The following is a 26796-nucleotide window of genomic DNA, read 5'->3' on the forward strand; positions in this document are numbered from 1 at the left end:
TTACTCCCTTTGGTTGCCACTTTCACATGCTGCTCTAGAAAACAGTCATCCAGTAAATCCACAAAAGTCTTGCTAGTGTGCGAGTGACCAATCCACAAGTTCCAGTCAATATCTGGAAAGTTAAAATCCCCCATTATAAGACATTCTGATTTACTGGCCCACTCCATTTTTCTGTACAGTTGTTTGTTGTACTCATCAGAGTCATTAGGCCTATAATACACTCCTATTCTCATTTTTGACTTATAAACCTCAATCAATCCTCTCTAAGATGCCCAGTTGCCAAGCTCTCCCAAGTCTAATTTGGAGTTGCTTTTTCCCACATGGTCAGAGTCTTGCCCCGTATGGTTATCCTTTTGCTAATCTCCCCATATGGGTTGCCTGCCTTTGGACCCTTTCAAGAAGCTCACTGTCTTTTTCCAGATGAAGTCTCCATACATGGACACAGTATTCTAAATGTGGTCTTACAATTGCCTTATACAATGGGATTACGCTCTCCCTATCATTACAGGATATTGTGTGATAAATCAATTACAGTCTTGTTCAATAGTAAACCATGGGCTTTTCTGGCTGCCTGTTTACACTGCTCGGAGAACTTAAGATACTTACATGTATTGTAACTCCCAGATCCCTGTCTTCCTCTGCTGGTTTTACTTCAACTCTGCAAATGTATAAGCTAATTTGGGGTTGCTATTCCCCAAGTGTAAGACCTTGCATTTCATGGCATTAAAATATGGTTGTCACTTTTCTGAACATTCTTGAAGCTTGTTCAAGTCATCCTGAAGGAGCACTGCCCGGCATTGATCAGTCTCCCGATTTTTACATTGTCTGCAAATTTTGACATCATGCCCTCTGTCTCTTCGTCTATTCATTTATGAAAATCAGAAACAACAGTGGTCCAAGAACAAATCCTTGCTGGACCCCACTTCTGACATTACACCACTCTGAAGAATATCCATTAATCACATTTCCTGTAATCCCAATGTGTTCCAACCTATATGGTAACCTCTCTTGGGTCACTGTGTGAAATGCTTTTCTAAAATCCAAATAAACCATACCAAAATTGTTCCCCACATTCACCTCATGAGTGACCCTGTCAAAATAGCTTACCAGGTTGTGTCCTTCAGAATGCCATTTCTATCTAAATGTCCCTGGGATTGTACTCTTAATCATTGCCTTCAAGATTTTCCCTACCACTGAAGTCAGAAGTGTAATTAGTGTGTAGTTACCACCTTCTCTCTTAGAATGACTTTTATGTATTGGCAGTGTGTTGGCACTTCTTCAGTCCAAAGCAATCTCTCCCAAGTCCAATGATACCCTCATAATTAACCTCAATAGTTCAATACACTTTCTGGCTGCCTCCCTCAAAATTACTGGGTATATGCCATCAACTCCAGGAATTGAGTTACTTACCTTTAGGCTTGAATATTTTTATAATGAACAGTCAGCTGTAATTTCAAAATCATTGATTTCATATGTCTCAACCTTACTCACACAGCCTGTTCTCAGCATGAAGGGTCTTTCAACAGTAAAGACTGATGAGAAGAGCCGACCGGGCTAGCCGAGTGGGTAAAGTACCTGCCCAGCAACCCAAAGGTCGCGGGTTCGATTCCCGCCCCGGGCTTGGATCAAAGTACTGCAAAAACCTTGGAAGGTGCAATATGGCCACAAAAGCCGATGCGCCAACAACTACCAAATCAAATCAAATCAAACTGATGAGAAGTACCTATTCAATTCATCAGCAACATCAGCTGGGTTATATAAGACTTTCCGCATCCACTACACAAGGGTCCAATCTGATTTGTTTTCTTCTTTGTATTCACATACATATATGAAAAACTCCTTGTCCTCCTACTTTATTCTCTTAGCCAGTGCTTTCTTATACTCATCCTGGGCCTCCTTAATCTTATACGTTTTATATGTACAGGGTATTGACATCACTGTAACAGACATTATTGATCTTTTTTTTTAGGGTTCGTAGTCTAACGAAGGACCCTTATAATGTCACTTGGTTGTCTGTCCGTCCATCTGTCACAGCATTGTATCTCTGGAACCACTCAACCCATTGACTTGAAATTTTGCATGGGTTTGTACATCACGTGGGCCAACATAATGGCTTATTGATTGTTGTTGCCAAAAATTTGTCTGAGAAGTGTGGGGGGGGGGGAGGTAAAATGTTGTTGACCTATAGCTTATTATACACCATTGGAAAGAGCTTAACGAGTAGGTTTAATATATAATTTTAAAATATTTTTAAAGTTAAAAATGGTGGTGCCAGACAGGAAAATGTGAGTAATTTTTGTGTCCCCCTCTATTTCCATCGCTAATTGAGATAAAAATTTAAAAATCACATTAGCTATGTGTTATTTGATGCTTATCAAGGGAAAACTATTCCGATTGAAATCTATCATTTACTTTTTGTGTTAAAATTAAAAAACAATTTTTTATTGCACTTCGATAGCGCACTTCTCTCCTTTTGGTGACAAAAAGGTTGCTAAATAGTTAGTTAATAATTCTATAAAGGTCATTTATAAATTTTGCAACAAGAAGTATTTTTTAACAATTTTCAAAGCTGGAGTTGTCTGGCAAGGAGGTACTCAGAGAGCCAGTGTTGAGGTGGCAGTGGTGAGGCACCTGCACGGAGTCTTGCATGGCCCTCACCTGCCAGTCGCTTCTCCTCCAAGACTTTAATCGCTTCTCTGGAAAGAAGTCAGAGTCACTTTTCCCATCCTTGTCATTCACGACAACTGGAAAGACTCAAATAGACAACGTTTTCATTAGTTCTTCAGTTTTAGGCCAAGCCAGGGTACTAGAAACTTTTTTTTAGTTACATAAAGCTCTCTATTTGAGATACTACACTAACAACCATTCGTGACTACGGACCCTTCATCCTGAGTGCCTGACACTCAGTAGTTGAACGATTTATTATTATTTTTTTTTAACATTGAGAAGTGGGTACACCACTTGTCCATTGAGTAATAACTTTGTACATTCTTTATAAAAAATAGAAAGTACATTAATTGAAATTGAAATTTTCTTAATATCTGAATGTTTGAGTATTTTAATATTTGAGTATTTTATTGAGATTCATCTCAATGAAATATACTCATTTAAGACTGATTTTTTTTTTTTTTTTTTTTTTCAGAATTTAACACTGCAAGACTATAGAGATTCTTCTTTATCAGATATTGGTACAAATATTTTCATTACTTTAGAAGATGTTAATGCAAATAAAAATAGGCAAGTAATTAATATTTTGTTTTAAATACTCTTATGTAATAATTAAATAGATTTTGCTAATCTTGGTATATATGTATATGCAGGCTAAATTACTTCTGTATAGTTTTTCAGCTTATATTTTTATAGAGCTTGAATTGAGTCATGTTCTACACTCAGGAAGGCCATATACAGTATGATTAACTTTTTTTAGTGTGTGTGTGGATGTTGGGAGTTGATTATAGAAGATTATCATTGTAACTCTATGTAATCTTCTATAATCACCAAGAAAGCAGAGTCATTCAGTTTGATTTTCTCAAACTTCATAGGGAGAATGTTAATAGAATTACACATTGATGTTGATATTTGTCAAGGTCCATCTTAACCAGGCTTTGACAAATTCAGTGCATATAAATGTGACATCAGAACTCTTCCCATGTCACATGATAAATGGAAAGCATCTATCCTTACCTTAATTATGACCAATATCCCTTGAATTCAAGAGTACTTTCAAGTATAACTGTGATTTATATTCTTAGGAGCATTTTTTAACACGTTTGCCAAGCTAGTTTAAGAGAAAATTTCCCCCAGGGCCAAAAAATATTTAGTAAATAATTTGATTAGTAATTCTAAAATAAATATTGTAAATGATATGTGAAAATCGGAAGAATATACGTGATAATCGGAATAATTAATATGTACTGTAATATGTACATACAAACTAGTTGATATTTCTGTTCGCTTTATTATTATTATTATTATTATTATTATTATTATTATTATTATTATTATTAGCCATATGGTGCAAGGAAGCCTGAGGCTTATGCTGCACCGGCCAAAAAAAAAAATTCCCTGTTACCCTGAGAAATTGATTGATTGATTGATTTAGATTTTATTGGCGCATTAGCAGCTTTGACTATAATGCACCAACCCTGAGAGAGAGAAGTAGAAAGGAATCACCAAGAAAGAGAAGAATGATGATATCCAGCTCAGGATCCTGGGTGTGCCAAGCCCATACTCACCAGATGTGAGCCCCTGAGGGTATTTGTGGGTGGGGGTTAAAATTTAAAACAGTAAAAAAAGATAAGCAATCAATAACAAAGAAACCTGTTATTGATTGCTTAATAACAAAGAATAAAAAATTGCTTAATAAAATTTGTTATTGATTGCTCAATAACAAAGAAAGAAACACACACAAATTGCAAATAACATAATATGCGCAAGTGAGAACGGAGTAACAAGTTACAAAGCTTTAAAAATAGGAATGAAGAGAAAAAAGATTCTGAAAATTAATTTTTTTACATGATTGAAGATTTCATGTGAAAGTGTAAACACATTTCACTATAATAACCCACAGAATTCCAGCTGTCGGTATTATCGCAAATTCAATAAGATCGAGTTTGCTATCCATTTATGATAGATTGCACTAACAGAAAAGCCCAATAAACAGGTAACTGCTAATTGTTTTTATTGTTTTATGGTTGTGACCTCCAGAAATCCAACCGAACCACGTGGTAAGGTCGGATACAATCGTAGGGTAATCTCCAGTGCTGCAGTCTCCTGCCTCGATTAAATGGCATGTTGTCTCAATTAAGCAAAGTAAACCCTGGCTATTTTCTCGATTGGGTTCTGTTTTTTAAGATTTGCCCCAAATAAACGGCTGCCCCGATTAACCAGAATCCAATGTATATGGTTTTGGACTATTGAATTTGATATCACTCAGTTATTTTAGATCTTCAAATCCATAATGTTTATGGTCACATAGATCAAGCCATTAAATGATAGATTTAGAATATTGGAATTTGTGGTTGAAAATATAATATGCAGAATTAAAAAAATAATAATAATAATAAATTTAAAAAAAAAAAATAAGGAAAACCCAAAGAAGGCTAAATTTAATCAAAGAAACCTTGATGAGTGATATTAAAAACAGTAAAATGAGAAATAAATAGTAAACAATGGATGATAGAACTCAGATGTACAATGAGTGAAAAGAGCATAAAGAAAAACAAAAGAATAAGTGATTGTATAAAAAACTTTTGTAACAACTTTTTCACAAAACTGTCATTATCATAAAATTTTGATTTATTTAAATAATACACAAAAAAAAAACTGAATTTTTAGTAAACTTAGGCAGAAAAAGTTCTAAATTCAAATTTCAGTAATGTGAAATATGGTGATCCTATACCTCCAGAATTTTTCTTTAAAATTCTAGAGGTATGGGAGCACACCTAAAGAATAAAAAAAATTCTTTTCTTTAGATATTCTTTAAAAAAGTTGAACAAATCATGAACAGTATTGTTGAAAGAAACTGCTGATTCTGAAATAAATTTGGTACAGATGTTTCACACATTCGTGGACTCTTTATTTAAAAAACTAAAGGTTTTAATAAAAAGCTATGGAGCATGCACATTTTTGGCTCAGAGAGATGGTGCCATGTCATCATCATCATCATTGACTGTAGGCATTTCTTCTGTAGACAGGGTCACCTGGAACAGGTTAATTCTTACCTTGAATCCATTTCCACAACTATTCACGAGCATGGTAAAGTTTATGGTGCCACATGGCCTGTGTGTCGACTGTCTTGGTTGTTAAGTTTCGTCCTGGAATACACACATTATATCTTTTTTAACAATTTTAATGTTTTTTCTTTTGCTTTTTTACAAGGCTGTCACAAATGTAGCAAAATATGTCAAGTTTATTTGCTCAGCTTCTTGTTGCCATACTGCACTCTGAAATTTATAAACACTGAAAAATGTTTTTTTTTTTTTTTTTTTTGGATTGTTCTTTACAAACTCAAGCTTTCCACCTTAGAATACAATAAACCCCCGTGAATAGCGAGGGTTACATTCCTGAGAAACGTTACATTCCTTGCACCTCTCCTGTGAATACCGAAAACACGAATACTGAGTTATGGCTCCCATAGTAATAAAGAGGTTCCGTTCCAAAGTATGAAATGTATAAGAAAAACTAGTCTAAAATTTTGTCTATATATGTATTATATGTACCTTCATAATATGACTATGTACATAGACAGTAGCTAGTGAAATGCAAACATATGGCATCGGAATGAAAATAAGAAACAATTTAATATTAAATGTAATATTTATTAGAAATTTCAAACAAATCTTTCAAACCAGTGCCTTTGCTAGCTAAAAAACTTATCCTGCCAGTGCTATCACCTGTTTCGCTAATAATAGGAGTTTTGATAAAGGAGTTTTGCCTTTTCACGAATGATGAGTGAACTTAACGGAATTTTATTTTGAGTTCGGTCTTCTATCCACAGATTTAAAGCCTTTTCCGTTTTTTCTAATTTAACATCACGAGTTACAGAGCAAATTTTTGAAGCAATTAGTGCGTTTTCACGGACACTACGTCGGATTTTTTCTTCCAATTTCTTGATTGATTGTACCGTTGACTCATTGATTTTATAATGTTTTGCAACTGAGGAGACACGTTCACAATTAGAAATTTTGTCTAATAACTCAAATTTATTCGCTAATGTCATCACCGTTGCTCTTTTCACATTTCCCTTGTTATTTGTAGCCATATTTTTGTACTGGTTAGAAAGAACTTGTCCACAATCAAGTCACATTCTTCTGTTAACACACTCGAAAAAGTCTGTTTTACACTGCAAAACGGTAGATTTATCACCTTTGTAAGCATATAAATTAAAAGCAAACGACGAAACCTTCCATGACAAGTGCATAACACATACTGAACAAGGATTAGCGAGAAACATCCATGCTCGCAATTTTGTCACCCCTCTCCCCCCACCCACTGAGCGCTGTTTTGACAGGGAAAGATAATTTTAGCCATGCCCATGTTTTTTTTATGGTGGAAAATGTTCACAGCTCTTTAAAATTCACATTTTTTTAGGTTTCATTTTATATTAAATCAGCGACCACGAATACGCAAAACCACAAATACAGATACCACGAATAGCGGGGGTTTACTGTATTTCCTTCCACTTATATATTAACACCATATTACACTATGTATTTCTCTAATACTTATGAACAGAAACAACTGAACCTTGTAATAATAATAAAAAATCAATATCATATTTGTATACTTAATTCAAGAACATAAAAAAAGAGTATCACATTTTGTGAATATTGGAATGTGATGGAAAAAATTTAATGTCATTTTTGAATTCAGTGCACAAAAATTACTAAAGGATACATATAATTAGTTATGCCCCAAAAGGCTTTGTAATTACCAAATAATTTAATTCATTTTAGATTGGTTGTTAAATATTTAATCAAGACTATAAAGCATTTAGGGCTGAAGCCTCAAGCTATGGAAAAGTCTAGACTATGTATAAGTATAGTGCAAAAGCATCAATAATACATAGCCAAATCTGAATTAACAGAATGTTAGCAAAACGGCATCATTTTAAGTTATATCTCATATTGTGAATACCTTCACAACGAGTTGCCATGATATTGCACTACTTCGAATAAGTAACACTTCACCTGAGGAGAAGACTAATGTTACTTATTCTCAGATGGATACCACCACCCAGACGTCACCGTTTCAGGGCTATTGGGCCCTTCTTCAGTGGGTGGGTAGGTACCCGAGTGATGCAATGATGTCATGGCAACTCTTTGTGAAGGTATTCACAATATGAGATATAACTTAAAACGATGCCGTTTTGCTGACATTCTGTTAATGCAGATTTGGCTATGTATTATTGATGCTTTCGCACTATACTTATACATATTTAATCAAGATAATTGATACTGATTCCAATGCTTGGGGCTGTTATTGACATTTTGCAAAGCCTAATACCCCCGTACTGTTCATATTGCGACCTCACACTCAATCCCATTAATTGAGATTTTTTTTTAAATTCAATTCCTCACTTAATTATATTGATGATTCTGCTAAGGAAATGTAGTAGAAATGTCATGGTTATGATTATGATTGTTCTATAAAGATTACTTGTTCTCAGTAAGGATGCATTTCTTTTTATGATTCTCTACATTTTGTTACAAAGCCACATAATTATACAACTCGAGTAATTATTCACACTAGATCTTGCATGCACAACCTCTTCAAATAAAACTTTTTATTGGTTTGACTTAATTTAAGTTTTTCCTTTTAAAAAATGAATGATGCTGTTTTAAAAATTAAATTAAATTTAAAAACCCAAGAAAGCTATTAAAATGTTCTATTACAAACTGGTTTAATGATTTAAAAATATGTATTATTTGCATTTGAAAGATCTACGTGGAAAACCACATTTTCAATGCCTTGGTTTCACTTCTAGTATCCTTTTTCACTTGGAATTTAAATTGGAATTTAAAATTATCTTATGCTAAGGATGACGATTATTATTATTATAGCATTACCCATCTCATCTCAGTTTAGGTATATTTTTTTGAGGAATGGATTTTTTAAAAAAAATTTTGCTTTTTTTTATATTTGATCTTGTTATCAATTTCTCCTTTAGGGCAGATGCATGCCTTCCTCACTTACAGGAACTGAATTCTAATGTTTCATTGCAAGTGATAAAAGAGACCCTTGATGACAAATTGGATTTTAGTGATCTTTTAGAGTACCAGGTATAATTTAACCTTTTGACTAAAAATACTTTGTTTGGATGTTTTCAAGGAGCAGCCAAATTTTATTGTACTCTAAAATATGCAACAAAAATGATTTTAGGATATTAAAATTTGAAGTGATTTATTAGTCTCCAAGAGTAAGAATCTTAGACTTCATTGTTAAAAACTTGGAGTAATTTATTTATAAAATATCAAAATTTAATTCTTATTATATCACAAATATAATATGAATTAAATTTTTGTAAATAATTTGGAGTTATATCCATGACATGGATGTAACTCCAGCTAAGAATTATTAAATTATAATCTATCAGGCTTTTGGAAAACTTCCTTTCTTCAGCATTCATTTGAAGAAGAACACTGAAGAAAGGAAACTCAATTCTCCTAAAATTATTTTGGTTGTAATTGTATTTATTTTATACTATACTGCATTGAATATGAAGGAAATTCTGGAAAACACTTTTGAAAATACACAAGGCGTACTGAGGCTATGTTATCTTTCATGGCACTTTTTAAGTTTCTAAAATGATATATCAGATAGTAAAATTGGATAACAATTTTTATATAAAGAAGGAATTCATCTGTCAGCACTGTCTCACTAGGAACCGCAAGGCCTCCATGAACAAACCTGGTATTTTAATGATCTTTTAGTAAAAAACACTAAACCTTTCTACAGGGTTGAGTTGAGAAGCAATGGCCTTGCACTATGGCAGTCAACCACATTTATAACATGTTTATTAAGTTTTAAAAATGAAGAATGAGAGCCCAGATACCAACCATTAAATACATCTAGCAGTTTCTTTGTTGGAAACCCCATCAGAGTGTTGAAACAAATGTATTTCATCAGACAGAAGTAATTTTGGAAGTGATGAGCTGAAATAATTATTAAAGACCTATAATAAAGACTGAAACCTGACTTATTGAACCAGTATAATTTTTATAGAAATCCTAGAAAAATTGGAATTTAAAATTATCCTTAGGTTGCTGGTGGGTGGGTGTGCAATTGTCTCCTAACCTAATTTAATCAATACTGATTCAGTATAGTCCTTTATGTTCTTTATCCATCTCCTGTTACCATTGTATTTATTTATTTTTTTTCATACTGACCCTGCCTCTTAAAATTACACTATGCTGCTGCAAAAAAAAATCAGTGTTTACTCAAAATACCTCTGGAGTAAACTTGCCAGCAGGTGCTTTGGAACTTGGAAGATCCATTGAAAAACAACTGTTTACTCTTTGCACCTCTCCTGCCAGAACTCTAATTATCAATACCTTCCAACAAAACATGGCCTGCTTTCTTTAATTTCTTAATTAAAAATTCAACAGTTAATGGATAATAACTGGTGAGTTGCAGACTAAACTGAAAATATCACTATCTCTAACTTGTGAAAAAAAGTTGTGTATTAATTTATGGCACGAGGAAACTATTTGAAAGCATCTCCTGCCCTTGAAGTTGTTTTACACCTTCAGGTAATGTATATTTCTGTGTTAATTATTTGCAGCTGTACTGAGCATAAAGCTCTGCCATTATACTTATGACTGCTGCTTACTGAATGGCTAGCATCTCTTATAGCCATGGCTATAAAAAGCTGCAGGCAGGCAGTCAGTGTTGTAGTCAGAGAGCATTAAAACATGCGAGGGGGGGGTCTGAAAAGTTCGTGGCCTGAGTATGAAATGGTAGTCGTACAGTGTTAAAAATTTTTAAACAGAAATTAATTGCCTTTGATGTTAGTTCCCCAATATTTGGGATAAAACTAATGCCAAAGGCAATTAGTTTCCTTTCACTTCAAAGTGCACTTCAAAAAGTGCTTTATGAAAACATGCAGCCCACACTTTGGGAACCACTGCTAGTAGATCACCTCCAGAAAGACCAGACAGTCAAGAGCCATGTATTACTCAAACCTTTTGAGACGTTTGCATGAAAATATCAGACAAATGCCAAGGAAAACCAGAAAAGGAGTCTTGGTGGAAGCACCACGACAAATCATCGGCTCACAAATCTGTCATTACCGTGGCTGTACTGCATGAGTGCAGTTTTGAAATCTTAGGACCATCATCCATATTCACCAGATCTAGTCACTGGACTTTCACCTGTTTCCTAATTTGAAAAAAAATATCTGGCTGGTATCTGTTTTCCCGCCGACAGTAACAACATTGCTGCAGTGAATACATTCCTGGAGGCCCAAGAGAAAACTTTCTTCACAGCTGGAATAAATGTGTTGCAGAGTTGGTGGCTAAAGTGTATTACTCCAAAGGGGACTGTGTTTAAAAGTAACATGTTACAAGACTTCTATTACCTAAATACCCCCCCCCCCCCATTGGTGTGGGCACCTGTATATGGTGAGGGGACCTCCCAGTGATGCTAATCTGGTGTTCCAGATTAGCATCACTGGAATCTGATGCCTATACCTTGGTTCCAGGGTTATATCATTAGCCGCTGCGACCCTATGTGCCACCAGTAAGCAAAATCAAATTTGCCCCCCCCAAAAAAAATATTTGGATTAAAAAATAAAATAGGGCATAAATAATTATTATTAATTTATTGAAAAAGCAGAGAATTACAACACATCTCACATGTAATGAAACAACAAACAAAAATAACAAAATCATCCTGAAATTCTAGAAATAAACTTTAAATTCTAAATCACAATAATTGTATCCACAATAATAAAATAAAAGGAAAATTATAACGTTGAAAAAAATTATACAAATTTATGTTTTCTTGCTTTAAAGATGTGCAAATTTATTAATTATTTAATTTATGTTTATTTGTTCCAAAAGATCATTTTTTATTGAAATTATTGCCAAAATAGTCATTGAGATATTGTCAAAACTGAACCTGGTAAAGTTAGAAAAATTCTTAATGCAACTTTTTTTTTTTTTTATGAAAACCCCAAACACAAAAGGTATCAAAATCTTTAGTACTTAGTACCGTGCATGGGTTGAAGGAGAAGTATGGGGGGAGGGGGTGCCGGAAACTTCGCTCTAGAGACTAAACATGGGTTTCATCACTTCAAGCCTCCAATAAGCAGAGTGGTGGTATTTCACCGGTTGATGAAAGTCATCTACCACCTAGACTGCTACATTTGGAAAAGTATCTGTAAAATCGTTTTTAAAAATATATATTGTAAAACTTCAAATGGAGTAATATTGTCTTTAATATAAATTTGAAGTATTCTAAGTTCTTCAGATAATGTTAAAACTTTAATATCGGACTCATTACGATTAATGTCACTTAATTTAATATGTAAATCTTTGCAATGATTTAATAAATCATCGTCTGACCATTTTTTAAAATTCAGAAATGTTATAAAACATTTTAAATATTTCTACATGTTCTTTTATATTTGTAAACCTTTCAGTTAACAAGAAAATTTTTTGCTTCCATAATTTGAAAGAAAAAATTAATTTTGCAATTTTGTTGCGAATCCTGAATAATTTCATCTCTACTTTCATAATCGAAATGACATTTTTCAATCTTTTCGTTACATTGCTTACTTCTGGAAAAAGCTTCAATGCCAATGATAGTAGTCATTATTTGCCGAATCAAGAATTTTTTTGGACTGCTTCCTCTGTTCTATTATCTTTAAAATATTCCGTGATATTTTGTCGACGTTCAAGAGCTTCGTGCATATCAGAAGCCTTTTTTGGAGCCTTTTACTTAACAGATTAATTTTATTTAAAATATGATGCCAAATTATAATCGAACAAAGAAACTTATAAGATGTTATTTTTAAGGCTAGTGATTTAGCATGATTCCTTGCATCCATTTCTTTATTTTTGTTTTCAGTGATTATAGTAAAATCACAACAAAATATGTAGCTTCTCTAGTGATTTCTAGTATTTTATCTGTAATATTTTGTGAAATTATTTAAATAATTTCATTTTGTATTTGATCACCCAAATAATATAAAAACGATATTTTTTCATTCAGATTTCTGAATATGGCAAATATGTTCTGCTATAACTGAATCAAATTTAGCAATTGTTTCAGTCAGTTTTAAAAGTTACCATTGTCATTTTCATATAAATCTTTTGAAGATCCCCTGAACGCTATACATTGCCTTGCTAAAAATAGTCATCATCATCATCAGTAATTCAGTCTTGTGACTGGTCAGTTCCTCTGATGTGCTTCGTCCAGCAACGTCCCGATGAAGGTCTTTTTTGGTCTACTCCTAGGGCATTTTCCCTCCACAGTCTCCTCCATTGCATCCAGAAGCAATGGAGGGGACATGTTAAATCAAGTGGCCCACCCATTTCACCTATTTGAGTCTAATTGATCTTATTCTACCTAGAATTTTCATTTGTTCTTGGACACGTCTTAATACTTCCACATTTGACACTTTTTCAGTCCATTTAATTTTTTCCATCCTGTGCCAGCACTACATCTTGAAGGCTTCAAGTCTCTTTTTGTTTCTCTTTGTTAGAATTCATGTCTCTGCTGCATATAGTACCACTGACCAGATATATGTCTTTATTGTCTTCTTCCTGATTTCTTGTGACAACTTCTTCTGTGTAATCAACAACAGTTTATTCTTGAAAGATTGTTTTGCCATTGCAATTCTGGATTGAATCTCAGTTTGACATGAAATGTCCTGTGCAAATAGCTGTCCCAGATACCTAAAGTGCTCTACCTGTTCTATTCTTACTCCATTGATCTCAATTCGAAAGGGAACTAACCTTTTTACCCATCATCATTGCCTTTGTTTTCATCACATTTATCTTCATTCCAAACTTCAGTGCTTTATTATTTTAGTCTTTTGATCATTTTTTGCATCATAGCAGGGCAACCTGTTAGTATGGCCTGATCTTCTGCAAACTTAATAGCTTGTACATACTTTTCACCTATTTTAACTTGAGAATAACTTCTTATTCCCAAGTGTCTCCTTTATTATCACTTTGGCAAAAGCATTGAACAAACCAGTGAAAGTAAGCATCCCTGTCTTACACCCTTTTTAACTTTAGTTTTTTCTGTCAGTTCTCCTCCTCACTCTTATCACCGCATTTTGTCTTCTATATAAGTCATAAATCAGTCCAATAGTCTTCTTTTTGCATCCAATTTTCTCAAGCAATGGGAACAGTTCTCTCCAGATTACTATCAAACACCTCGTAATCCACAAAACACACATAAAGGTTTCTTCCCATATACATTTTCTCACCCAACACTCTCAATGTTCCAATAGCATGTCTCATTGATCTGCCTCTGTTAAAACCACACCGTGTGTCATCCAGAAATTGTTCAATATGACTCTCCATGTGAACTTTGATGACTTTCAGCAGAATCTTGGAGCCGACCGGGCTAGCTGAGTGGGTAAAGTACCTGCCCGGCAACCCAAAGGTCGCGGGTTCAATTCCCGCCTCGGGCTTGGATCAAAGTACTGCAAAAACCTTGGGAGGTGCAATATGGCCACAGAAGCCGATGCGCCAACAACTACCAAATCAAAAAAAAAAAAAAACAAAAGAATCTTGGATGTATGGGTAAAAAGACATAATTCTGTAGTCTTGGCATACTGTTGGTGTCATCTTCTTGGTTATGGGGATTATGATTGATTGATGTGCTGAAATCCTCCAGCCAACACTCATCCCTGTATATCTTATTTATTAGTTCAAATAAAGCTTTCTTCAGATTTTCTCCACTGTATTTTAACAGCTCTGCAGGTTTGTTGTCAATTCCTATTGCTTTGTTATTGCTAAGGAACTTTAAGGCTGTGTTGAATTCATCTTTAAATATTTCCTCCTCCAAGTTTTCTTGTTCTTCTAGTACCGTATTCCTCCGTGTGTACGTGATTGAATTGGCACTCCGTTCTTCAACCTATCATATATATTATTCTGGCTGAAATCCATAATATGGGTATCTCCATTGAGGGCATGGCCGAAGAACGGAGTGCTTGTCCTGTTGAGTTCTGTGATTGGCTGACTGTTGGGAATGCGTAATTTATCTCATTTTGCATTTCTGATTGTTTGATGGGATGCAAATTTTGCCTCTAATTTTAGCATAAAATGCAAAATTATCATGCTGCTCTGTTGCCTCGGTTATTGCATGTTATTCCCTTTGCAAAAGAATGAATGTAAGAGTGTAATTGAATGGTGTATGAGTGTGAATCTGATAGCTTCGGAGTACAAATGTTTTCAGTATGGATGTTTGATGAAGTGTACCAGCCGGCATTCGACGACTGATGAGTGTTTTTTTGTTTATTTTCAAGTTGTTTCTTGACGATTTTATGTTTTTTGCAGTAATTGTGAGTTGTTAATATCAGGTTCTCTTTATATTATTTTTTTTTTTGTGGGGGCAGCAGCCCCCAGAACAAAAAAAAAAAGAAAGAAAAAGAAAAGAAAAGAAGCATTTCTGTTGACATGCATGAGCAATTCTCATTGTTAATCCACATGAAGGGCGCCTCCGTAGCCAGGTGGGAAGGAGCAGCAGTGCGTAGCACACGCTTCTTGATTAGACCGGGGTTCGAGCCCGTCACCACCAAATACGAAGGACGCGGAAAGGTCAGGGAATGACCACCGTATATCCCGGAGCAATATGGCCTTAGTTGCTAATGCTCCTAAAAACCAAATAACAACAACAACATCCACATGAAATCGTCTAGTACTGTATAGACAAGAAGAATCAGTGGTTGTATGTGGTGTTAATTTTTGTCAGCTGTTTAAAAAAAAATGTCGTTTCTTTTTCTTCATTTCAGCTCTGACATATTGTGATGTCACGTGGCATTCCCCAGTAACATGCTTTGGCTCTTAATTTGTGCTACTAAGCACAAATTAAGAGCTAAGCGAGTGAAGCCGAACTAATTGCCTCAATTGCCTGAAGACCAGAGGTGCGGACGATGCGTTCCCAGTTAAGTTTCACGTAATCAGTTCATTGTATGGAAATTTTCTTCATTCTGTGGAAACTTTTAAATGTAACTACCAAGGAGAATTCAAAAAATATCATCAAATAGAAAATTTCGCTATAAAGAAGTTCGTTAAACAGAGGTCTGACTTGGATATGTCAAAAAAATTTTGCCGCCCTCTTGAACTGACACTCGTAAACGATGCTTATTTTGCCTGCCCACTCTCGGCAGCCCTGATCATTGGAATCTGGTATGTGCAGCTGTGTGTCATAACCCATGAAAACTCAAAAAATGGGGGGGGTTGTTGGGTGAGGGGCCCAGCTCTAATATGCCACTTTGGCTCCTGCTTCAATAAGGCAGGAAGTCCCAGACTGGCCTGACTGAGATCAGTCAGTGGGTAGTTCTTACTACTAGGGTCAACTGCATTCCAATAGTCTTCTTCCCTTTGGTCCTGGAAGGGATCAAGGCTTATTGGAAATGTGGGTATGCTGTAAGTGAAGTTGGCTTACAATTTGGCTTACAATTCGTGGCCTGAGTATGAAATGGTAGTCGTACAGTGTTAAAAATTTCTATTTAAAAATTTTTAAACAGAAATTAATTGCCTTTGATGTTAGTTCCCCAATATTTGGGATAAAACTAATGCCAAAGGCAATTAGTTTCCTTTCACTTCAAAGTGCACTTCAAAAAGTGCTTTATGAAAACATGCAGCCCACACTTTGGGAACCACTGCTAGTAGATCACCTCCACCAAGCCCAAATAATGGCCAAATTCATACAGGGGAATTGCCACAGATTCTGATAGAATATTGACAACAGCACAGCAAGGCCCTCCTCCATAGGCACAAGCAAGTGTGCCTTTGTTTGCAAGAGACATATCTAAAGGCAAGTGAAGGTCGTACCTTATGTAGTGTTATTGTAATATGCAAAAACAGAATTGGGGATGGAACTGCTCACGGGGAAGTTGCCATCCTAGTTGGCAACCATACTCCTTTCCAAGTAATCCCTCTTACATCCACCGTAGAAGCGGTTGGCATTTGCTCCTTTGTATGGTTTATTCTGATAATCGGTTCACTATATTTGCCACCTGAGATCAACATCTCACAGACGGACTTTGATGATTTTATCGTGCAACTGCCTGCTTCTGCTCTCTTATTAGATCTCAATGAGCATAATACCCTGTGGGGTAAGTGCAGACACTGACATGAGGGGGGGGGTAAAATAGAGCACACTTTGAAAATAATGAGCTTGCTCCCTTAAATGTGGGAATGAACACCTTTTCCCATATGCCTACCCATACGTTTAGCATTAGCATTAGTAGACGCATACAATGCAAGAAAGCAAGCTTATACAGCATCAGCCAAAAAAAAAAAATTCATTCCAAATGCCTGTCCAGCTCAACCTTAAATTTATTTAGGCTTTCAACTTCCACAACAAAAGATGGAAGCCTGTTCTGCCAATCAACTACCCGCTGGCTAAAGGCAAATTTCTGCACATCTATTCTACAACTGTCTTTCCTCAATTTGAATATATGCCTCCTCAAGTTCTTAATCTGAGCAAGAGAAAGAATCCCATCAGCATTCAGCTTGCTCATCCCATTATACCTTACACACCTCGTGGGTGCCTACTGTCCAGGCTCTGCAGTTTACAGAACTTAAGTCTTTCTTGGTAAGAGCACCAATTTGTTCCTCTCACCAATCTTGTTGCCCTTCTTTGTACTCTTTCTAACAACTCTACATCCTTCCAAAAATGAGGCCTCTAGACCTGTACATAGTACTCTAGGTGTGACTTGACCGTTGCCTTGTATAAAGGGATAATCACCTCCTGTCCCTGCTAGCAAGATTCCTATATATCATTGACAAGACTCCATGACCTGCCCTGGCAGCCCATCTGCACTGCTCAACAAACTTCATATTTGACTGCACAATTAACCCCAGATCTTTTTCACTTTCCACTTCCCTGAGTGTAGTACCACACAGTTGGTACAATTCTCTTGGGTTATTGCCTATATGCAGTACTTTGCATTTGTCAATGTTAAACTTCAGTTGCCACTTCTTAGCCCATTCGCTCAACTTATCTAGATGTAGTTGGAGTAGCATACTGTCGCTAACAACCCTGCCAACTTTTGTATCATCTGCAAACTTGGACATTAAACCTAATATACATTCATCAATATCATTGATAAATATACAAAACAACAATGGGCCCAACACCGAACCCTGGGGAACTCCACTAATAGCATTAGTCCACGAAGAGCAGCACCCATTGATTACCACCCTCTCTCTTCTCCCGCTCAACCATCCTTTTATCCATTGTAGCAACTTACCCTTAATATACCATTCTGCTCCAATTTGTGCAGTAGTCTTCCATGCACAACAGTATCAAAAGCCTTCCTGAAATCCAAGTATATGATATCAAAATTATTTTTGGCATTCAGTTCCTTTGTGACCACATCATAGTATACAATCAAATTGGTCAGACAAGACCTCCCTTTAACTAAACCATGCTGTGTCTTAACTATTACTGCAGTCTTGTCTAGCTGATCCTGCAATGCTTCTTTATCCAGTGATTCCATTATTTTCTTCAGAACACAAGTTAAACTAACAGGTCTATAGTTACTTGTGTCACATTTTGAACCCCATTTGTGAATTGTTGATATATTTGCACACCTCCAGTTCATGGGGACCTCTCCTGAGTCCAAGGAAGCTCTCATAATTATGGCTAAGGGTTTGCTTACTTCCTTTGCTGCATCCTTTAATATAACTGGATAGATCCCGTCCACCCCAGGTGCCTTTTTTATGTTTAACTTCAACAATTTCTCCTCCATTTTGCTCTCAGTTATTACAAAATCACTTAACAAAACCCTGTTAGAGTGTGATAAACTTCTGGCACTCCCCTCAGTGAATAACTCCTCGTGTGTGAATGTAGATGCAAAATACTCATTCAGTATATCAGCTACCTGAGCATGATCATCAATAGTCAACCCATCTATGTTAAGTGGTCTAATCTGATTCATCCCTTTCCTTCTAGAGTTTACATAAGTAAAGAGCTCTTTGCTGCTTTTCTTTGCATCCTTTGCCAAAGATTTCTTGTAATCTGCCTCTGCCTGCCTAACCTCTTTTGTGACTTGATTGCAGACTAGCTTATATCTGCCATTGGCTTCCGAGTCACACGACACTTTATATGCATCCCATACATTTTTCTTATCTGCCACAAGCCTCATTAATTCATCTGACATCCATTTAGGCCTAAACCTTGAACAGTATTTCTTAGTTGAATGAAAAACCTAGTAGCCTCCAAAATCAACTCCCTGAAGGCTTCCCATTTAGAATTCAACGTTGGTAACATCATCAGTTGATCCCATGTACAGAATTTAAAAACTGTCTGAAACTCCTGTAGTCACCTTTACGAAAGCAAAAGCCCTTCCCTTTAGCCTTGATGGTATTACATCTTTAAGTAATTCCCACATCAGTACATTGTGATCACTGTCACCCAATGGTTTCTTTATCTGCAAATTCTTAATGCATGAATAATCACTGCTGATAATGAGATCAAAAGTATTACTCCCTCTGGTTGCCTCTCGAACATGTTGCTGTAGAAAACAGTTATCCAATAAATCCACAAAAGACCTGCTAGTGTGTGAGTGACCAACCCACAAGTTCCAGTCAATATCTAGAAAGTTAAAATTCCCCATTATAAGACATTCTGATTTACTGCCCCACTCTATTGCTCATTATACTCATCAGATTCATTAGGCCTATAACACACACTTACTCTCATTTTTCCTTTGCCAATGCTTATGTCACATCAAACAGACTCAACATTGCATTGTCCTCCACAACTTCAGTTGGATGCACTTCCTTAGATTTTATGTGTTTCTTAACTAACAGCATAACTCCTCCTCCCTTCTTGTCCTGTCGATCCTTTCTGTGTACATTGTCACTCCCCAAATTCCAATTCTTCACTGCTTATGTATGTGTGACACGACGTCTCTGATATCCCAACAATTTACTGCCATTGATCACTCTGTCTGTTCCTCTTCTTTCCCTTTGTTCACATGGGAGGTTGAAAAACCCCTATGGGAGCGATCACTTCCTTTTGAAAAGACCATGTCAGCCCAGCATTAAGGATATCTCAGTGGAAGTTTGGTAACACTAAAGGAAAATATCTACTATGCCCTTTAGTGGTCTTAGAACACATTGGATGTCCATTGCAGACCCAACTTCTGGTTATTAATACTCTAATGAAACATTTGCAAAAATCTCTTCTATAACATCATTCCTCTCAGAGTTCTGAGAGAAATGATGTTAGGGCCAAGAAACTGAGAGTTTTTATACCGCATCCCGACCCATGCACATGCCATAGTTCACCTGCAGTTGCTGCAATTTGAATAACGACTCGCTGGTCATAGTGTATTGGCTCATCGGTGTACACCGATTCATCAAGTGTGCTTACAAGCTTTATCAACAGTGAGGTATCATCTTCATCCAGTCCTGTCAGCAGACAAGGTGTGCCAAAGGGTTCTGGTTCTGCAGATACTCTATTCTCTTTTCGAATTTGACATCCATCTGCTTTTGCTGGATCCCATTCCACATTGTGATCAGAGGAAATGATCTAGCTGATAATGCTGCAAAATCAACAATCCCCATGAATAACTGTTGCCTGTCAGTCCCTTATACATAATACTGGTAAACAATACATAACAAACTATATTTCCAGTGGCAAGATCTTGGCCAGGCCACAAATAAAGCTTGTGTTAAAATTCTTTTCAAAAGTTCTTTGGTTGTGTGTAATAGCTTCCATAACTTATCCCTCACCACAAAATCATCTTCGTTTTAAAGGGTTCCATATAAAATTATGTACGTTTTTTTTTTTTTTTTTGCTTATAATAGTGTGTTGCTTCTATTGCATCTCTCATGTACTTAATGAGAGTACATGAGAGTATCTCATGTACTTAATGAGAGTACATGAGAGTACTCTCATGTACTTTCTGACTATAAAGGCTTATTTAATAGTATGGCTTCCTGAAATAAATTCTTAATGAATTATACCTTTTTAATCAAAAAATTATTTTAGCTTTAAAAAAATAATTAAACCTGCTACCTCCCCTTTTTTTTCTTTTCTTTTCTTTTCTTTTTTTTTTTTTTTTTTTTTTTTTTATTTCCTTGAAGACTTCTTTAGTGGAAGACTTCCACATTATCGGCTAGTCATAAAGATAATACCATGTTCATACCTTGTCACCGTTGTTTTTGTAAACTTTGTATACAAATCTCAAACATTTCATTTGAAAGTTCAATTCCTGTGTATATCTGACCTATTAAAACCTTAGGATCAAAGAAGTTGAACCATATTTTCTTGTTTAAAATAACAGCTATTAATGCCTTAGCAACTATCTTATTATTTTTTGACAGTTGGTACAACCCTTCCCATCTCTTCCATCATGCAGTATGACTGATGACTTATGAGGTTATGGTGGACATCATGGCGAGATCCAATCTTCCTTACATTTCGAGGGTACAGCTCTAAAACAGTGTTCGCAGGCTGGCCGCTAGTTAATGCATCAGAATGAACCTATTAGTCTCTAGGAGGCTTCTGGATCAGCTAGTGTATAATCTTGCTACCTCTACTCTGCCAGATAGTGACTGGACAGAGACCGGGTAGTGTGTATACTGGAGGCATTGTCGAGGCCATGTTATGTCAATGATCTGGGTATATTCTTACCATATGTACGTCATATCGAAAAATTTCATTATTTCATACAGCATGTTCCCCCCCCATCCACGCACACACACACTTTTTCTTGCTATTGAATACACCATGAATTGTTAAACTAATCGAGAAAGCTGATCTGCAAAAAGAGGCGCTTCCGTAGCCAGGTGGGAAGGAGCAGCAGTGCGTAGCACACGCTTCTTGATTAGACCGGGGTTCGAGCCCATCACCACCAAATACAGAGGATGCGGAAAAGTCAGGGAATGACCACCGCATGTTCCCGGAGCAATATGGCCTTAGTTGCTAATGTTCCTAAATAACAACAACAACATCTGCAAAAAAGATGTAAACCTCCCAAACACTTCCTAGTTCATTTCACAAATAAATGTGGTCTCAGTTCTAATCTCAGTGATGTCCATTTCCACTTGTAGTCTGCCAAATCCCTTGTACTTTTTCTGACAGAATCTCAGTTATCTGTCAAATTCAGCTATTGCCTCTACCATTCTCCCAACTCCACTAATCACTTGGAGCTCTTTGACTTCCTCTCTTTGCAACTTGACTTTCTCCAGTCCAACTTTCCTAACAGTGGGGTAATTTTCCTTGGTGATTTTAATGTTCACAACTCCAGCTGGCTTTCATTTTCTAGTCATACCGAATCAGCTAGTCGAGATGCTGAGGCTTTTGCAATTACTAATGACCTCGCACAGATTGTTCATTTACCTACCAGAATACCGAACAATCCTAACCATACAGCCAAAATGCTTGATCTTTTTCTCACAAACAACCCTTCTAAGTACACGGTCAAAGTGAGCAGTCCTTTATACACTTCAGATCACAACTTGGTGATTGTCTCTTCTCCAATGGAGCCTTTATCTCATGGCTATTCCCAACCATGTGTTGTTTGGCCTTACAAGGATGTAAAATGGGATGACCTGCAAGATTTCTTTTCTTTTCCCTGGTCTGATTACTGTTTCAAAACTTTTGATGTCAACGTTTGCTCAGATCGTGTCAGTGAAATTATTCTTGCAGGAATGGAATTCTTTATCCCACACTCCACTTTAAAATCTCGTCCTTTTTCTAAACCTTGGTTTTCCAATAAATGTGCTAAGGCTGTTCAAAAGAAGAATGTTGCATATCGTAATTGGCTTGTTTTCAATTCTTCAGTTTCATTATCTGCCTAAACCAAAGCTCGCAACAATTGTAAAGCAGTTATTAATCAGTCCAAACTAGATTTTGAACAGGCTAAGAGTAGAAAACTTGCTTCTTGACCTAATTGTAGCCGAGCATTCTGGTCTGAGGTGGGAACAGAGATGGGCAAAAGTTGCAGCCAATAGCTTTGGCAAGAGACCAGAATAAAGTAAAGTTACTTTTACTTTACTTTATTCTGGTCTCTTGCCAAAGCTATTGGCTGCAACTTTTGCCCATCTCTGCTCCCACCTCTATCACAACCAGATGGTTCTGTTGTCACTTCAGCCAAGGATAAAGCTGATCTGCTAGCATCCCATTTTTCTTCCAACTCATGTATTAATGATCTTGGTAAAACACCTCCAACCATTCCCAACATGCTCCATTCAATGCCTCTTCCTCCATTCAATGTGATCTTCCATCAAAAGGATGTCAGAAGGATTTTGATGAAACTTGATGCTAAGAAAGCTGCAGGCCCCGATGGTATTTCTCCACTTGTTCTCAAAATCTGTGCTACTGAACTTACTCCTATTCTTTGTCGCCTTTTTTCCCTTTCTTATTCCAAAGGTGTTTTTCCTTCTGCTTGGAAATTTGCTCATATCCAGCCAGTTCCTAAAAAAAGGGTGACAAATCCCTCCCATCCAACGTTTGGTGAACTTTAGAAAAGAGTACAAGTTACTTGTACTCTTTCTAAAGTAATGGAGAAATCGATTAACTGCCAACTCTTAAACTACCTGGAAACCTTCTTTGTGATCAACGATCGCCAGTATGGATTCCTTCAGTGTTGATCCACTGGTGATATTCTCGCTTATGTTACCCATTTATGGATAAATTCAATGGAAAAGTTTGGTGAAACACAAGCAGTTGCTCTTGACATCTCAAAGGCTTTCGATCATGCTTGGCATAAAGGTCTTCTAAACAAGCTTTCATCTTATGGTTTGCCAACTGTTTTTTGTAATTGGTTATCCAGTTTTCTCTCTAATCGCTCACTAAGAGTGATGGTAGATGGCTCTCTGTCTTCTAACTTCTCCACTAATGCCGGTGTCCCCCCAAGGTTCAGTTCTTTCCTCCACTGTTTTCCTCTTGTATATTAATGACCTTCATCCATTGACTGGAAATCCTATCCATAGTTTTGCTGATGATAGCACATTGCATTCCACTTTCCATTTTGAGAAACCTTGCCCTGCTCAATTAGCTTCAATTTCTTGAATATCCGCTTCCAATTCTTTAAATGCTGATCTCCACGTAATTCTCCTGTGGGTCAAAGACAACTTAATTGATTTCAGTCCTTCTAAAATTCAGTCCAGTCTTATATCTCCTAAAAAGAATTTGTCTGCTCATATGCTTATTGTGGTGGCACTCCAATTTCTATGCACATGATATATCTCCTTTGGGGATTACTCTGACTTCTAATCTCTCTTGGCACAAGCACATTACAAATATTGCTTCCTCTGCATCTAAAAAATTGGTTTTCTCTTTCGCTCTCGGCGTTACTTTTCTTCCAAACAGCTGTTCACTCTGTACAAATCGCAAATCGTCCTACCATGGAATATTGTTCCCATATATGGGCCGGTGCTCCCAAAACCTCTCTCAGGCTTCTAGATTCCATTCAGAATAGGGCAGTTAGGTTAATTAATGGCTTATCTGTAACAGAGTCTCTCCAGTCTCTGTCTCATAGACGTACTGTTTCTGCTGCATGCCTTTTCTCCAGATACTTCCATGGGCACTGTTCTTCTGAATTGGCTTCTATAATTCCCGCTCTTTCTTTCAAAACAGTCCGAACACTTTCCGCCACCAGCCAACATCCGTTTACTGTCCAACTTCAAACTCACAGAAACAACTTTTCATCGTAGTTTATTCATTCAACTGCCATTTTATGAAACAGCCTTCCTTCGTATGTAGAAGTTCAAGGCTAATGTCAACATATCTTCTTTCATCTTCTCAACCTCCAAGCCAAGCACAGTATTAAGTACTATAGGTTCTAATACCTCTTAGTGGTTGGGGTTTTCATAAAAAAAAAAAAATAATAACGCTTCTAACACAGGAGACAAGTTTTCATTTGCTGTGTTGCAAGCAGAATTTTATAGAATCTTTGTTTTCGAAAAATAGCATGCTAAACACAATCTAAGACACAATTGAACAGCCACACAGTGTACAGAAGTTTAAACTTCCAATTAAACACATAACCGTTATGTGTTTAATTGGAACTAGAACTGGGTTGAACATGCCATAGACAGTGTATTGCTATCGGATTGCAGAGAGATATTTCAATGCAGTAGTTGAAATCAAATAAAATTGGTATGCCTTACTTGCACTTAATTTTTTTTTTTGCTTGCACTGAGGATCCAATAATGATTCCCCATGATAAAAAATCAAACATAGTAGTGGGTACAAATTCTATTTGATTTGAGCTACTGTGTTGTAATACCCCCCCCCCCCCCTTTCCTGCAGTCCTATAGTATTGTACTGTGTAGGGCAAATGCTATCCAGGTCTAAGAATTGAAGGCACAAATAGCAATTATTATGAGTTTGCTAATAGATGCCATCCACCAGCTGATGAGAATTCTTTGAAAGAGATGTCTAGGTGTGGTTCAGAATTTTAATATACAATTTAAAAATAAAGAAGATATTAGCAACTTAGTCAGAACTGTGGATAATGCTATTTGGGTTCAAGTTGAACAGATGCTGGGGATAATTCCGATTCTGGGAGCAAAATGATCCCCAGAATCAAATATTTAACGCAGTAATGTGTATTAATTTTATTTGATACAAAATTATTTACCGCCAACAGCAGATAAAAAAGCTTTTTGCATATGTAACCAGAATGCCATCTATTTTTAAAAATTCTCTACATTCCAGATTAAAAATAAAATAAAAAAATATTTTCTTAAATAAGAAGGTATTTTTAAGAAATTTAGTTCTGGAATTTTTTAGCTATGTTTTGAACACGCGCACGTGTAATAAATAAAATAAATAAACTCATAATGAAGGCTGTGGAACCTCATATATTAGATCCATCTAGTTAGAAATTCGGAACTGGAACTAATCTTACGTGTAAGGGCTGCAACTCAAAAGGAAGAGAAATTAGAATTGAACAAAATGTTTTTCTACTTTTTTTTTTTTTTGCTTTACAAACTTCAAAACTGTTTATTGAAGGGAAGACAACATAGTCTCACCGTAATTTTCTTTTTTTTTCTTCTTTTTTCCCTTTTCTTTTCTTTTTTTTTTTTTCTTTTTTTTTCTTTTTCCAAATACATATGGAAGAAGGTTGTTCCAAAGAACACAAACAGAAAGGATAAACAAAGAAGTGGAGAAAAGTTAGTTCTGTGATTTTGGAGTTGAACAGTGAATGGATTTGACTGGTTGAGGTATGTGCTAATATTGGTTTGAAAATGAGAGATGGAATTGCTAATACCAGTTCAGAAGAAAAGTACCCATAGAAATCTGTAGAAAATGTAAGCAGCAGAAACTGGACGGTGTTACAGAGAGTGGAAATAGTCTTTAACAAAAAGTCATTGATTTAACTTGAGCCCTCTTTTGGATAAAATCTAGGAGTTTAAGAGAGAGGTTTACTTCATTAATCGAAATTCACTAAACCTTCGAATCTTATAGCTTACTTTAAGCTGCTATCAAAATTAATGCAACTGAGCAAGTGATGAAGTCCATGAAGCATAAATAGCCCTTTTTTGTTGAAGGAAAATAGAAAAAATAATAATAAATGGAAATTCAGACCATTAACTATTTACAAATGATTTACAACTATTTCCACTTGATTAAATGCCCAAAAACTTCCCCTTCTGTGGATTAAACACGAGTGTTTAACATTTAGTGACAAGATGAACCAAGAAATAAAGCACAAATGTTGAATCATCACAATACAGCACAAACCATCACAACAGGACTCTGATTAAATATGTAGGTGTGGATAATCCCCATGTAATCTTATCAAATTACACTTGTATTCTGTTTTTTTTTTTTTGACGCAAGGACTATTTTATGTTGAGCTCATATTATACAGGGTCTTTTCAAAACGTATCCAGTTTATGTTAATTGTTCTAGTCTGGGACAACAGAATGCACTGTGACAAAGCATTATCTGTTTATGCATGTCTCATCTTTACTGTTTACCTCCATGCAGTAAGCTTTCCCTTGCTTATGCCATTCTGTTATTGTTGCTTAAAAATGAAGACATATTATGGCATGTTGTCATGTTTCAAAATGTTGGAGTGCATCAAATGTGTATGTTTGAAATTATGCTTTATAATCAGAAAAACTGCAAGTGAAACAT

At 36.0% G+C, this 26796-nt stretch overlaps 1 protein-coding gene across 1 annotated transcript in view; it reads left to right on the top strand.

The window, feature by feature from the left end:
* Window positions 1-26796, top strand: part of LOC150085258 (ubiquitin-like modifier-activating enzyme 6) — a 242598-nt gene that overhangs the window by 58654 nt on the left and 157148 nt on the right. Inside the window, exons 5-6 of the mRNA XM_090374502.1 lie at window positions 3143-3237; window positions 8672-8783. Coding sequence (XP_090230628.1) covers window positions 3143-3237; window positions 8672-8783 — 207 coding nt within the window. The remainder of the gene's footprint in view (window positions 1-3142; window positions 3238-8671; window positions 8784-26796) is intronic.

This window comes from Mastigoproctus giganteus, chromosome 5 (genome assembly GCF_048544385.1).
Source record: "Mastigoproctus giganteus isolate SK-2022 chromosome 5, ASM4854438v1, whole genome shotgun sequence".
Lineage (NCBI taxonomy): Eukaryota > Metazoa > Arthropoda > Arachnida > Uropygi > Thelyphonidae > Mastigoproctus > Mastigoproctus giganteus.